At 30.8% G+C, this 15,291-nt stretch overlaps 1 protein-coding gene across 1 annotated transcript; it reads left to right on the top strand.

The window, feature by feature from the left end:
• Window positions 1-8,595: 8,595 nt before the first annotated feature.
• Window positions 8,596-10,981, top strand: LOC143059197 (uncharacterized). The gene is made up of 3 exons (XM_076232687.1): window positions 8,596-8,890; window positions 9,632-9,666; window positions 10,243-10,981. The coding sequence occupies exons 1-3, from the start codon at window positions 8,596-8,598 to the stop codon at window positions 10,909-10,911; spliced, it is 999 nt and encodes a 332-aa protein (XP_076088802.1). The 3' UTR covers window positions 10,912-10,981.
• The last annotated feature ends 4,310 nt before the right edge of the window (window positions 10,982-15,291 follow it).

Below are 15,291 nucleotides of genomic sequence, written 5' to 3'. Positions count from 1 at the left end.
GAAAAACATCAAACTAAAACAAAAGCACAGCCAGAACGTGGCATAGTATACATATAAATTCAGCCTCATCCCTTAGAACAAATATTCACTTAGAACAGATACGAGAATAGTCTGAGTTACTGACACCTAGTTCAAAGTACACCTTTTTGTTGACGTTTTTAATTTGCATGTGTTGGCTGATAGATCCTATAATATTGTTACATTTTGTCTGTTTGGGTGACTCATCCAATTTTGTCAAAATAACGGAAATATTGGTAAGTTTCACAAACATGGGACGTTTAGTAAGATAAAAAAAACCCACGTTGATTCCATCATTTTCTCTTAAAAATGGCTGTACCATGTCAGAAAAAACACAGCTTTTTTTACTTGTTCCGTTGATTTGTTGCGTTTAATTTTGACAGTTTTATGTTCATTTTTGAATTTGCCCTGGAGTTTCGTATTTTTGTTGTGCTACTTTTCACTTATTCTTAGCCGATTCATACTTTTTCATATCTGGTCATTGAATTTCTAAAGGTAATCTTAATATAAAAAAATCAAAATTAGAGACACATCAAACGGTTCAATATAGATCGATAATACATTTAAACTCTTGTATAAAAGTAAAACAAAGCGGACTCAATATATACGATAATCAAATTTATTATCAGATTGAATAAGATATGTTTTGTTAGCAACAAGGTCGGGCCACTCTTACATCACACACTATCTTTATATCAACATAACAAGGGAAAATGATCATTAAAATTGATGAAATAGATACACCAAAAATCTAACATATGTACATATTTATGCTTAGAGTTAAAATCATTACTGTATATGCCTCCTTTTAAGCAATTTAACTCAATTTGACAAACATAAGTTGTCTTTTTGAACAGTACTATTCCGATCAGGTTATACAATAGAAAAAAAAGAAAGATGTAGTATGATTGCCAATGAGACAACTCTCCATAAGAGAACAAATGGCAATTAAATAAACAATTATAGGTCACCGTATGGCCTTTAACAATGAGCAAAGCCAATACCACATAGTCAGCTATAAATGGCCTCGAAATGACAAATGTTTAACAATTCAAACGTTAAACTAACGACCTAATTTATGTACAAAAAATGAACGACAAACAAATATTTATACGTCCAAAACACTCCTGACTTTGGACAGTCCCATATTCACAGAATGTGGCGGGGTTAAACATGTTATCGGTATCCGAACCCACCCTTTAACCTTAGACGGCATAAGAATGAACTATAAAAATCAGTTGAAAAAGGTTGACTACTTCTGTATAGATTATAAAACTAAACAGTACAACAAGATAACAACACTTGGTTTGCATTAGTATTTGATTTTATTTCTAATCTCAGGACATCTCTCTACATACATATAGCAATTGTCAAACTATTAAAAGACGAAGATTGCATAAAAATGCTATAAATATACATTGAATTCAAAACTACAGGGAATTTTTCATTATCTTGATTTTGGCAACAGTTGTTATATTTTGTTTGACACTTAGATTCATGCATCAAGCCATCCACGTAAACCCCGAAATTTGGTACTCTAGGAATAAAATCCTCATATTAACCAAAGTAACTTAAAAATACTTTTTGTTTATTTATTTTTTAAATCCGTTTCAACATTTAATATTTATTTATCGTGTTCAAAAATACAAAGTTAAGACCTCTGTGAATGTTATCTTTTCCGTAAAGTTGGCTTGTTCTGAACCTGTTTTCTGCAGAGTGTGTTTCTCTTTCAAAATATAGTAATTAAGAAATAGTGGATATACCTTTGTGTACATGTAGAAGTAATGCTGTTTATTTTTCAGTTATTAGAGGTTTTGTATTTTATTTTCATTAAATTCAATAAAAATTCTTATTCATATAAGTAATATTCTTCTCATCGGCCATGACAATATAGAAGGTCCTTTAAACATGTTAAAGTGATCATAAAGTTCACTTTATTTGAACTTTTTAAAACAATTGTGTCATAGACACACTTACCACATCCCCTTATTTTGTAAAGGTCAATTAAGTTAATCCTTTATCTATATTAGCTTGACTAACTTCCAGATTACAACATAATTATGGTCCTTGATAGCAAACAGTACTATTGCCGTCTTTCTTTATCGTTTTTATTGCTATACCACATTTTTGATGAACTTCTTTATGAATGGATGAGTATGTTCGCTCATTGTTACGGCCTTTTGTTTTATTTTTCATTTGAGCATTATTATCAGAAAAACAATTTGCCACGCAGAACTTCTAATTCAAGAAAATTAATAAATGACACGTTCAAACGTTATCAAAATATTGTTTATGTCTAAAACAAATTTACAGTTAAAGAATGTCAAAAGATTTTTTTTCACATTTTGCGTATTTAATCAAGGAAAAGGATTGAGAAGGAAATTTTTGAACAAAAAGAAAGTTTGGTGGTGGTAAGATGTATATTTCTGTTCAGATGTTAGTTTACTTACATCCACTTATTATTTCTATATAAAACGTAAAAGGAGATTTTGGTAACAAAATTATAAGAACATATGGCGTACTAAATTATAACCCTGGTACGTTTGATAACTAATTAAACTAGAATATTGTATACAATGCCACGGCAACCGTAGGCAACTGAATAACAATAAGGCAAATAGAATATATGTACAATGGTGTAAAATATTTGCAGTACAAATCTTGGTTATGTTCACTGTTAACCTTTTAATGCGTGCAAGAGGGGAATATTCTAAGTGATATTTTTAATATATGAACGACGAACAAGATGAAAACCTATCCAAATGCATATATTACATTTGTTCTTAAATCGGCTATTTGACAAGAATAGTATAGTCAAGTGTACGTTTGATACACACTTTGATCAATTTGCAGAAGAACGTGTTATTAACATTAAGTTGATTTTAAAGCAAGGCAAAATTGTCTATCTCTTGGATAAAATTGTATTGCAATTTGACATTTCGGATCACATTTTTGGTTACATCAAAATCCATACATTTGTGCCATATAAAATCGTCGATTTACAATTAAAAAATGAAATATATTAATGCTTTTGATGTGTTTTTACAAACAGAATTGGAAACCTTTAACCCATGAATACTATCACTTTATGATTTCTTGAAACAGCAATATGTAAACTTCTAAGTAAATTTAGTAAAGAATGAGATTGGAATATTAGAAATTATTTTCAATGGAATTCGAATTTTTTTTAAAATAATAACCGTTCTTTTAAAAAGCTGTGATAGGTATAAACATATTGATCATGTTAATGGCAATTGAAAATTTTAAATGGATATAGACCTAATAATTTTATCAAAAGGTTTCGATATAATGCTTACAAAAATGTACGTCAATAATATTGTCAACGTAATCCATTTGTACATATTCCTAGCCTTAAACCAATAAAACAACTGTGAAGTTTTCAAATATACATGGTGAGTTCGAAATTTAACATACCTTGTACATCTCAATAATTGACATATCTAAATCTATCAAATCTATACTTAAACTCACGATTTAAAGATATACAAAGCGCAAAGTTTTGAACATTTGAAGTACATGTATTTGAGTAATTATGCGTATTTCCAAAACAATAAAATGAAATGTAAAATATCTTCAATTGACAATGCATGTATATGTACATGTATACAGAAGTGAAATTTACGATGTCTTGCTCATTTTATGCAAACATCTTTTATTTATGATGCCCTCAACAAAGAAAGACACACTATAACATATAAATTGAAATAGCTTAACTCGATTTAAAAGAAATCCCCCCTACAAAACAACAACCAAAAACCGAACAAATTAATTTGATTTATAACAAATACAATATGTAAAACAATATCAAAAACAGTATGTTCCATTTATTACAACAACGTATACAAGTTGATTTCCAACAATTAAACAGTCATTAAAGAACACCCATAAACAAAATAGTATCTGGTCAAGAGCTCATAATATAGTTTCCTACAATAGAGAGTGATATGTCAACGCTACAAACCATAGAGTCTAAGATGAATAAAAGATCAGCCATCAACTCTACTAAAATTCCCAAATAAAAAAAAAAAAAGATTGGGTATTAAAAGAAAAGGGTCAACGAATTAAAAAAATCCCAACTGCAGGCAAACAACGGAGTGCGTGGTTGAGCTTAACCTTTTTTCAGATAATTAGATAATAGTCGACTCGCAAAATAAGTTTTACACTTGAATAATATGTGTATTAATTTATTTCATTTGCAGTCTCGAGTCAATTGTATTTTTGTACCGATATTGTAGTAGAAATTTCCCGTTACAGTTGTCTCTCTTTACACACAATAGTGTCCTTTTAACAATATGTGTAAAAGTATAAAAGATTCAAAATACAAAACAAAAAGGTTATAACCATAATGTTACTAGGAATGTTAGTGCTAGGATAAAATTTCCAACGGAAATAAGCCCTTAACTAGTTAAAAAAGTGTGGCGTTATTTCCTATAGTATATTTTCTTAGGACGCTCTTTTCTAGTTAAAATATAACCACGTCCTTGATAACATAAGGCAAACGTCTGGGATTAGTTTGCAATCAAAAAGCATTATCAATAAGACAATATTAACACATATAACACTGAAATATTCAATTCTTTGCATGTCTATGAATTATTGCATTACAAATTGTCCTTTACCATAAGGGATTTCCAAATGAAGACGAACATTCTGTGCATTTAAATGATTAATTAATATTTTAAAGAAATTTTGTTCATGTTTACACATTTATCTATCTTATCCGTATACTTTATTGCATTTTGTGCCCAAGAAACACCTCCATAAGCACTAGAATTGAGCGAAATACTGTTTTTCTCTCGTTTGGATTCCATATTTCGACCGTTAAATTTAATGTATGGTGAATTGACAGAAATTCCTGAGCAGCTAGATAAACTCATCATGGATACCAGGATTGAAATTTTGTATTTGCATCAGACGAGCGTTTCGTCTACAAAAGACTCATGAGTGAGGTTTGAATAACAAAAGGTTAAAAGACCAGATAAAGTACGAAGTTGAAGAGCATTGGGAACCAAACATTCATAATAGTCTTGCAAAATACAGCATGTACAGCTAAGGTAATATATTCCTAAGGTAGAGAAGCCTTAGATTTTCGAAAATACAAAGTTTTGTAAATAGTTAATTAATAATTATGACCATATCAATTATAATTCATGTCAACGCAGAAGTGCTGACTACTTGGTTGATGATACCATCGAAGAAAATAAAATCATCAGCAGTGGTACCGACCAAGGATGACACCAAACCCATGATCATTAAAATAAAAATTACTGAAAGAAATTTGTTATTTTCAAAAGAGGGAGATTTTCGTAAAATGTTCCTTTCTGGCTTGAATTGAAATCGTGGACAAAATATTTTTTTTTCTTAGTTTTGTATAAGCTCCTAATGTATTTTGCTTATATATGTGCTATTCCCTGGTGTAAGTGATCTTATTTTTGCCGTTATTAGCTTAATTTATTGTTTTTCATGTTTCACACCTTCTCTAGAACTGATTTGTCTAAAATGTCTTCTATGTTTTCTTGTCTGCCTTTATTCACTAAATTTAATTCTTAGTGCAACGGTTAATTGTACAACAGATAATAGTGATTCAATCCAATAGAAACAAATTTTGCTGAAAGAATTTCGCGGAAGGATTACGTTTGTTGTCTGACGAATAGAGCGTAGAATTTCACATTCATTCAAAAACATGTACCTAAAATTATGTCAATAATATATTTCTTACGTGCTTTGGAAATTAAAGGATGTATACATTTTTGTAGTTATTTGTACGTACAAAAACAATAAGAATACCATTTTTGTTTACAATTTTTGACATTGTTATATACCAAGTCGACAAATTGATACTCGTATAGTTGGTTCAAAGCTTACATTTATAATGCTGAATAGAGATTTATTTCATCTCTAATATTGTTGTCATAATATTTTGTTGACTGAATCATTAACGCTTGAATGAGCCTAAATCATAAAACTACAAATTATAGTTGACCATTGACATGCTGCTTATTTACTTTTCGACCGAAGACAACTTCTTGATTGAAAGAAATGAATGTATGGTGAGGGTCTTATGATGTTTAATAACAACTGTAAGTGGCATCGATGTTGAAATGATTTAAAAAAAATCATTTTAAAAAGTGGGTATGAATATACAAGATTTTATAGAATTTGAGCTCATACTGTTTTATGTTGTCAGTTGCTAAAACAAAACAAAAAGTATTTTGAATTTAAATTCATTTAAATGGTTTTTGTTTTTGTAATGTTTCGTAAAAGCTATTTTATAAATCGCATTTGTTTCCAAGGTAAAGATTGAAATAAAAAGAAGTTCTAGATACTCTACGTGATCGAAAAAATAGATTTTCATTTTAAATATAAGGCCCCTAGATGGCAAAATGTTAATACAAACGAGAAAATAAACTTTTAATTCATGAAAAGCAATAAACGAAAACCATATAGAATTAAAAACCAATTGTTCAGAGAACAATTGAAGGTCTTTCCATCAAAACAATGTATTTTGATATGAAAGTTGCGAAACTAAGTTTAAAATGTCATTTCAATCGTCAAATGATAGCTTCTAGTACGCTGATTCCAAAAATAGTTGGTTTCCATACATTTTTTTAAATAAGGGAGATAACTTGTTACTTCCGGTTTGAAAAATGTTACTTACGATTATATTTGAATATTTACTTGACACTGATTCCAAAAATATCTGGTTCTATATACTTTTATATTAATAAAGTACAAAAAATAGCTACTTCCGGTTTACAAAAGGTCACTTCCGGTTGTTTCTTTCAAGGTTAAATGGTTTGATACCTTTTTCCAAAAGTTTCATAGCTTTATCATGTATACATATAAAATAAAAGCAAAGGTCAAAATCTAGAACGTCAAATGAAGCTATGACCTTCAGATCAATTTCAAGGTCATGAACTAAGGACCTCAAATCAAAAGACCATAGGTCTCAATTATATTTGGTTGATGACTTATATCACCAAACACGTATTTTTAAATACAAGAGGGGAGAAAACTCCCTTTAACGTTCAACGTGCCCTTGCAATAAAAATTCCTGTGTTACGACATGTCGCAACTAACAATTTAGTAAAAATAATTTGTTGATATCTTAAACGGTCTTTGGATATAAGTAAAAATAAGCCAAATTCAAATATTAGAATATGACCTTGACCTTTGACCTTGACCTAATTTTCATTTTTTTGGACCAAGGACCTCAAATCAAAAGATCCTAGGTCTCTATCACTTATGGTTTATAAGATAGAAATGCATATCACTTATATCAGATGCATAAGGGGAAATAACTCTCATATGGAGCGGTCATATTGCTTCGGTCAAAATAGGACAAATCATGCAAAGGATATAACGAGCAATTTTGTAAAATAAATTTGTCGTTATCTTTTAAGGTTGCGAAGGAGTTGTGAGCACAAGGAAAACAGTGTTTGGGATAACTCCTACAAAGAACAGTATTCGGTTACGCAGGGTAAATTTCAAAAGCGCATAAACTGTTCGATATCATATACCAAATATCAAAGCGACATATTGCGAAACAAATGTTTATCGCAAGAACAAAATTAGGCGGAAGAAAAAAAAAAAAAAGAAAAAAAAAATCAGAAGAAAAACAATAGGTCTTTCCACAGAAAAGTGGAAAGACCTAATAAGTACAATCCAAGTGTCAAAATGATATCGGATGGTCAACTTTTATCTGGCTTGACCATATATTTCGCATAGGTATATACTAAACATGATAAAGTATATGAACATCAAATATTATTAACATTTGTTTATCATTCCGTCAAAGTATTCTTTCATCCATCTAAAGTTCATGTGTTTGCTGTTAATAGAGATGTTGATTTGCTTTTTGCTACACGAGTGAATGATGACGCTACCTTCTGATTGAGCTAAATATTTGTGGGATTCATTTTTGAATTACAGTAGACATCATTGACATTCGTAAAATGTCCAATATTTTTAACAGTGTCGTCACATGTAAAAATGCATGACTAAAGTGTATATCATTCGTATAAGCCATCGTTAATCTTCATTTTCAGATATATTTATTTAGATATTTGTTTGTATGGGGGACATTCAACTCAACCTGACACATCTGTGACATATCTTCCATGTTCCAATAGAAGTCAATCAAAGTACATTGTGTGATGTAACCGGATAATAGTCATGTCAAGTTCATTAAAAATGAAACAAGTAGGTTAACTCTTGAAACGTTGAATTGGTAAAGAAAACTATAAAATTATCGTTCCCAATAGGACCTGTGCGTAAATATATATGTATTCAATTTTAAAACATATTGTATTTTAACCTCTAAACTTATCAAAATATCAAAGTATAAAGGTAAAGATTATACAGATTAAATTAAAAAAAAATATGTTCCACAGCAGAGAAGTCATAGTGCATAAAAAGTATAAGCAATGTATTCTGTTAAAAGGATATATGTAAGAAAATTTATGTTGCATAACGTATAAACATTCTTTTACATTAGATTGTAATCTATATTAAATTTAACGTTGTACTATTTAGAAGGACGTGTTGTTTGAAGCGATGGCCCAAATGGCGTCTGAAAATAATATTCTTGAAAGAAAATTTACGGAAAACTTTACTTATCTACAAAAGAAAGTTTCATGTGTTGAAGACATTGTAAACATTCTAATTGAAAAAGGAGTTATAAATATTCAAGATAGACCTAAATATTTGAATGACAACAAATTACATAAAGAGAAAATTGACGATGTTCTCCAGGAAGTTATGACGAAAAAAAAGTTTGAGGAATTCATTTTCGCTCTAAGGAAAACTGACCAGGTTGCTTTGATAGAGACTTTGACACCGAATAACAAAGGTAGCTTGAATAATTGTAATTAGATAGATCAATCTGTATAACATTAATCGGAGAATAAATCATCAAAGGTCAGAAACGAACTAACATATTTCACATAATTGAAAAGTATATGAAAAAAAAAAAAAAATACAATATTTATTTCTGAATAAATTGCTGTCATCTATCTATCTACCTAAACCATTTTAATTGATTTAGTATACATTGTGATTCTTATAAAATAATACCATTGGAAATTCCATTGCCGGCAAAACGTTTTTTGTCCTTAATTTGAATGTACTGTTGATAACGTTCATGAATGTTGGTTTATCAATTTGTTGGCAAGGTTTTAGTACAGTATTTAACAGACCAGAATATTCGTCTTGATCTTATACCTGAATAGCAATAGCAAAATCGAATGGTCGTCCCCTCAAGAAGTCTTTTAAAAATGATGTACGCATTGAAATCGATATCATTAAAAACAGGCGTGAATACCCCCCCCCCCCCAAAAAAAAAAAAAAAAAAGGATGTTCGAGGGGTTTTAAACATTTACAGTGCAGAGGGGATACATATTTACACAAATCTTAAAAACAACTTTATTCCTAGCTTTTGGTTCCGAACGTTTATTTATTTGGAATATGTTCTAGACGCATGTTTCTATATCATGTAAAAAGCGACTGGGCGACATATGTTCAAAAGAGAATGTGTTTTCAATATTAATTTTATTGTAACATTCATGTTTTTATATTTTGTTCTAATCAACAGAGTTTGGTGAATTCATTGGATTACCAGCAAAAGGGGTAAGTCATTGATTTCTATAAAGGAACATAACCAATATCTTGATATGGTCGTTAAGCTGTAGGACCTTTTTGCCTCTGTAATTCGAAAAAAAACACAGATAAAAACTTTTGAAATCAATTTTTATGTTTGTCTGCCTGCATGATGGTAATACTACTTTTTTCTTGATGCCATGTAAAAAACAATGCTGTCTGGATTTTCAACACACAAATATAAAATATCAGTTTTCATGACAGCATTAATTTTACTTTGTATATTTTTTTTAAATGATGCAGCGGATGCTTTATTTCGATATGAGTCTGTGTCATTCCATATTTTTTTTTATGATTTTATAATTTTTCTATTTTTTATTTATTACCTTCTATATTTGAATAATTAAAACATGTTTTTTAAACTAACGATCTAACTGTGGTGTATGTTGCAAATGAAACTATTCTTAGTGTCTTAGTTTCCAAAACATATTGAAAAATTTTGATTATTATGTGTTTTCTTAAAGCAAATAAAAGAAATATTTAACATCATTGGCAACACGAATTCTGATATAAATTCTATCAATTATGTATCGAACTATTTTTAAGGCTGTTAGTTCTTCGACAAAAACTGTTATTGATTTGAAAACAGAGTTAGAACAACAAGCACATAAAATGGTCGAACTAGAAGCAGAAAAAAAGAAGCTTCAACAAGACATAGACCATTTGAAAGATGTACAACGAGGAGTAAGAGAAACGCTAGAGAAAAACATATCCCGCATCAAAATGTTAAAAAAGGATAACAATGAAAAAAAGCAACTCGAGAAAGATGTGCAACAATTACAACACGATTTGGACAATTCAAATGAAGAACTAAAAAAGAAAACAGAATATGTAGACACGTTAGAGAAACAGTATAAAGAAGTTGTAGAGTTAAATAAAAACATTCTAGAACGGAGTAAAGAAGACAGAAAACTAATAAAAGAAGATAGAAAAGAAAGAGAAATGGACAGAAAGGAAAGGGAAGAGGATAGAAAACAAAGGCTAATGGATATCGAACAAATGAAAAGGGAAAGAGAACAGAGGGATATGGGCCTAAAGATAAGCCAAGAAATAAGCACTAAAATGGATTTGATGTTGAGCAAATTTGAACAACATGAAATGAAAATAGATCAAAATGAAACAAGCGGAACAAAACAACCACCAACACCCCGACCAAATATTGCATTCAATCTTCGCAAAAATAACAATTGTAAGAAAAATAATAATTCTAAATGAAAAAAGAATGAAAAACAGTACAGTGATTAATATTACGGATTACAAATGTGTCGAGGTTTCTGATTGGATAACAACACAGAGATGTCAGTATATATTCAGGAAACTGCTGGGGTATATACGGCGTTTTTATCCCCAATTGGAACCTCAAAAACGTCATCAAAACACCGGTTACTATGTGACGTAGTCATAAGCTATCAGACTGTCAGAGGTTCACAGAGGGAAAATAATGACGTGCTTTAGTCAATAATACATTTTTGATACAAAATCACGCAATTAACACTTTTAATACTTTAATTTGATGTTAAAAGTGTTATTACATACACGATACAATTATGTTCACAGCAAATTAGAAAATCCTTCACGTATGCCGAACATATCAGGTTGGGTTTTTCAATATATATGTGTTGTCAACAAATACCTGCACTGGAAAATAACATTAAGTCAGGGGTAATCCGTAATATATGTGTAATTCAGGTCTCAGAAAGGGTATATACTGTGACATTCCCGGCTTAGGGCTTATATCCCCTTCGCCTTCGGCTCAGGGGATATAAACTCTAAGCCGGGAATGTCACAGTATATACCCTGTCTGAGACCTGAATAACATATAATATCAATATGTGGGTTGCTGATTAATTCATGTTTTTTTCCATAACAGTATTTGTCTTTCATTCAATGCACCACTTAAGAAAAATGTATATTTAAAAAGCAAAAATGAACTCTGCGGCAAATTCAAAAAAGGGGAATTCCATAACAATTATCAAAATTGAACTTTATCAATCAACTGAACAATTGAAAAATCTGCTATATTCCTTACTTGATACAAAAATGTTCTAAAGAGAATTATTGATTCGACATGGTATTATAAATAGCTCAACTGAATCTTCTACTTGTATTGTCGTTTATGAAAATGAGTCGGCGAATATTTTTCATTTATTTAAATACATGTAACAGATCATATGATTTTTAATAACATTAACATTGTATGGTTATAAATCGAGTGACATATATTTAATTGCGATCCGGTACAAATTATATCCGTGCAATCGAAAATATATGCATAGGTAAACAGGATGTAAGTAAATAATATTGCAATAAAATTTCTTTTAAATCAATTTTCACTAATTCACTCAATTTGTTATAAATAATTTATTTCTCATCTTGTGAGGAATGCTTTGTCATGCTTTGAACATCAAATTTGGTTCACAGACATCCATGATGACACTCTGAATGAGTTAAACTAAACAAACGAAACAGGGTTGTTTAAAACTTTGAAATGTTGTTAAGAAGTTAAAACTGTTAAGAGATAAAAGAGAGGCGAAAGTTACAAAACTCATCAGTCGAAAATAAACTTACAACGCCATGGCTGAAAAAGAAAATAAACTTACAACGCCATGGCTAAAAAAAAAAACACCTACAGAAAAAAAACAATAGTACACAAAACACAACATAGAAAAGTGAAGGCTTAGCAACAAAAACTCAACAAACTCCACCAAAAAGTGGTGATGGTTTTAAGAGCTCAGGAAAAGTAAGCAGATGGTGCTCCACATGTGGAATTCGTCATGTTACTCATGTTAAAAAACTCGGTTGTAAGATTTAATTGGTAGCTCAAATTCGTGAAAAGGAAACGGTATTGTAAAAAAGACATTAAAACAATATCCGCTTTCATCTGTGAAACGGATATTCTGTAACTGTCCACCAACTTGTGAAAGCGTCCTTAAAACTTACGAAGGGATTATTTAAGCTTCTCCACTTTGAACTCTAGCTTTTATAGCTTCCGTGTGAGCATCCACCCTCTTAAACGAATAGCATGACAGGAAAAACAAACCCTGGAATATTGTATCAACTGGGAGATATAAATTTATGAATTTTTAACAGCGGCATAATACTGTTGCCTTTATTTTATACTGGAAAACAGTTCTTTTCTAGCAAATAATCTGCGTTCTCACCTGCGTGACATTCGCATAGAAGTCCGTTATATGGACAAGAATGTGTAAGCAAAACAAAGAGACATAATAGATAAAAAAAAATGGGGTACAGCAGTCAGCTTTGTGTTATAATCTCAATCATTATAAAAAAAATATGCAAACAAACAAAAGCAATATAACATTTCTGTTGACAAAGTACATAAACAAAAATAAAAGACAAGAAAAAATGACAGTACTAACTAGGGATGTCAACTCGGTGAGGATCTATTACGCGATAACTCGTTGGATTTACCGAGCGATACTCGAGTACTCGCTCGGTAAAACATTTACAAAATAAAAACTTACATGTATATTGTTTTTCGTTGTCTAATAAACGTAAATTATTACCTAGGAATAAATAATAGTCAAAGGAATTTTATATCATAGCATGTAGCTCATTCACTACACTTATTACGTAAGCTGGTAATAATCTATTCAAGTAATTAATTTAATATATATAGAAAAAATATTACTCAAACAACAGTATTTAAGAACTGGAAAACACATACATTTAATGATCAACACACAAAGGGGTGATAATTAGAAATTTCTCATGCCATTAATCATTTTTCTGGAGGTCGATACAGGGTGAAACAACAAAATTAAGATTGGAAATGGGGAATATGCCAAAGAGACAACATCCCGACCATAGAAAAAAAAACAACAGCAGAAGGTCACCAACAGGTCTTCAATGTAGCGAGAAATTCCCGCACCCGGAGGCGTCCTTCAGCTGGCCCCTAAACAAATATATGCTAGTTCAGTGATAATGAACGCCATACTAATTTCCAAATTGTACACAAGAAACTAAAATTAAAATTTATACAAGACTAACAAAGGCCAAAGGCTCCTGACTTGGGACAGGCGAAAAAATGCGGCGGGATTAAACATGTTTGTGAGATCTCAACCCTCCCCCTATACCTCTAGCCAGTGTAGAAAAGTAAACGCATAACAATACGCACATTAAAATTCAGTTCAAGAGAAGTCCGAGTCTGATGTCAGAAGATGTAACCAAAGAAAATAAACAAAATGACAATAATACATAAATAACAACAGACTACTAGCAGTTTGTTCATAGTCTAGATAATATCGGTCAACCTTTTCAGGACGTAGCAATTTCTCAAATCTGTTAGGTAGGTAACAGTTTTGCTGATGAAAATGTCTGATCTGACTGTACAGAGGTCGGGGAGTGATTTAGATGCTAGAAGTGTTAGTCGTGGAAAAAATGCTCATGTTCATAAATCGTTTTATAAATATTTATTTATTTTGAAAAAATATATAATTTCCAGGGAGGTGCTACATGTATGAATACAAATATGTTTAACTTAACCTGAAGAAAGCAACAACACTCTTACATGCAGCCGATTAGTCGAGTACTATTTTGGTAATCGATACTCGGTACTACCGAGCGATACTCGAGTACTCGAGTACTCGTTGACATCCCTAATATTTACAGATAAAATGTCAATAGTATCAGTATGTGAATATACGAATATGAAAATATACACCTCCAAGTTAACTTTATGAATAGATTTATCATGGTGATAGATTTAACAGTTATATGATTAGTATCTACAGGGAAAAGATAAATGTCTGAGATACAACGAAGTCTAAATCGAATTGATGGAATGAATGTATGTACACGGTTTTTGACAACAAGTAATTTGTTGAAATATGAAATGAAAGCTGGAAATGTTTAGATTTATTAGGCTATTTGCAATAAGTTTGAATGTCCCTCTGGTATCTTTCGTCCCTCTTTTTTTTTGCAACTAATTTAAGTGAAGCTCAGTGAGATATTTTTTTAATTAGGTTCAAATAGGAACGTTGGTCGAAAAAATCATAGTTTATAATCCTGCACACGGTACACTGTTTGTTTGTAGTCATTTAAAAGTAAAAAAGAAGAGAAATCTTAATCGCTTTAATATTTGTATACCATGGTTGGGATTTGTTGAGGAATATATAGTTATCAAAAGTACCAGTCGTAAGTTAAATATGCCAGACGCGCGTTTTGTCTACACATGACACATCAGTGACGCTCAGATCAAAATAGTTATAAAACCAAACAAGTAAAGAGTTGAATAGCATTTAGAACCCAGAATTCCAAAATGTTGTGCCAAATACGGCTAAGGCGATGCCTGGGATAAGAAAATCTTTAGTATTAAAAAAATTCATACTTTTGTAAACAGGAAATTTATAAAAAATGACCACATAGATTAATTTCATGTAAATTCCGAAGTGCTGACTACTGGGCTGGTAATACCATCAGGACCAGTGGTGTAAATAGTTATCAAAGGTACCAGGCTTAAATTTAATATGTTAGACGCGTATTTCGTCTACAAAGACTTCTTAGTGACGCTCAGATCAAAATAGTTAAAAAAAAAACCAAAGACGTAAAAAGTTAAAGGGCATTGAGGACCCA

This window comes from Mytilus galloprovincialis, chromosome 14 (assembly GCF_965363235.1).
Source record: "Mytilus galloprovincialis chromosome 14, xbMytGall1.hap1.1, whole genome shotgun sequence".
Classification (NCBI taxonomy): domain Eukaryota; kingdom Metazoa; phylum Mollusca; class Bivalvia; order Mytilida; family Mytilidae; genus Mytilus; species Mytilus galloprovincialis.
Note: the sequence above shows the minus strand (reverse complement) of the source record. Positions and strands in the feature narration are given on the sequence as shown.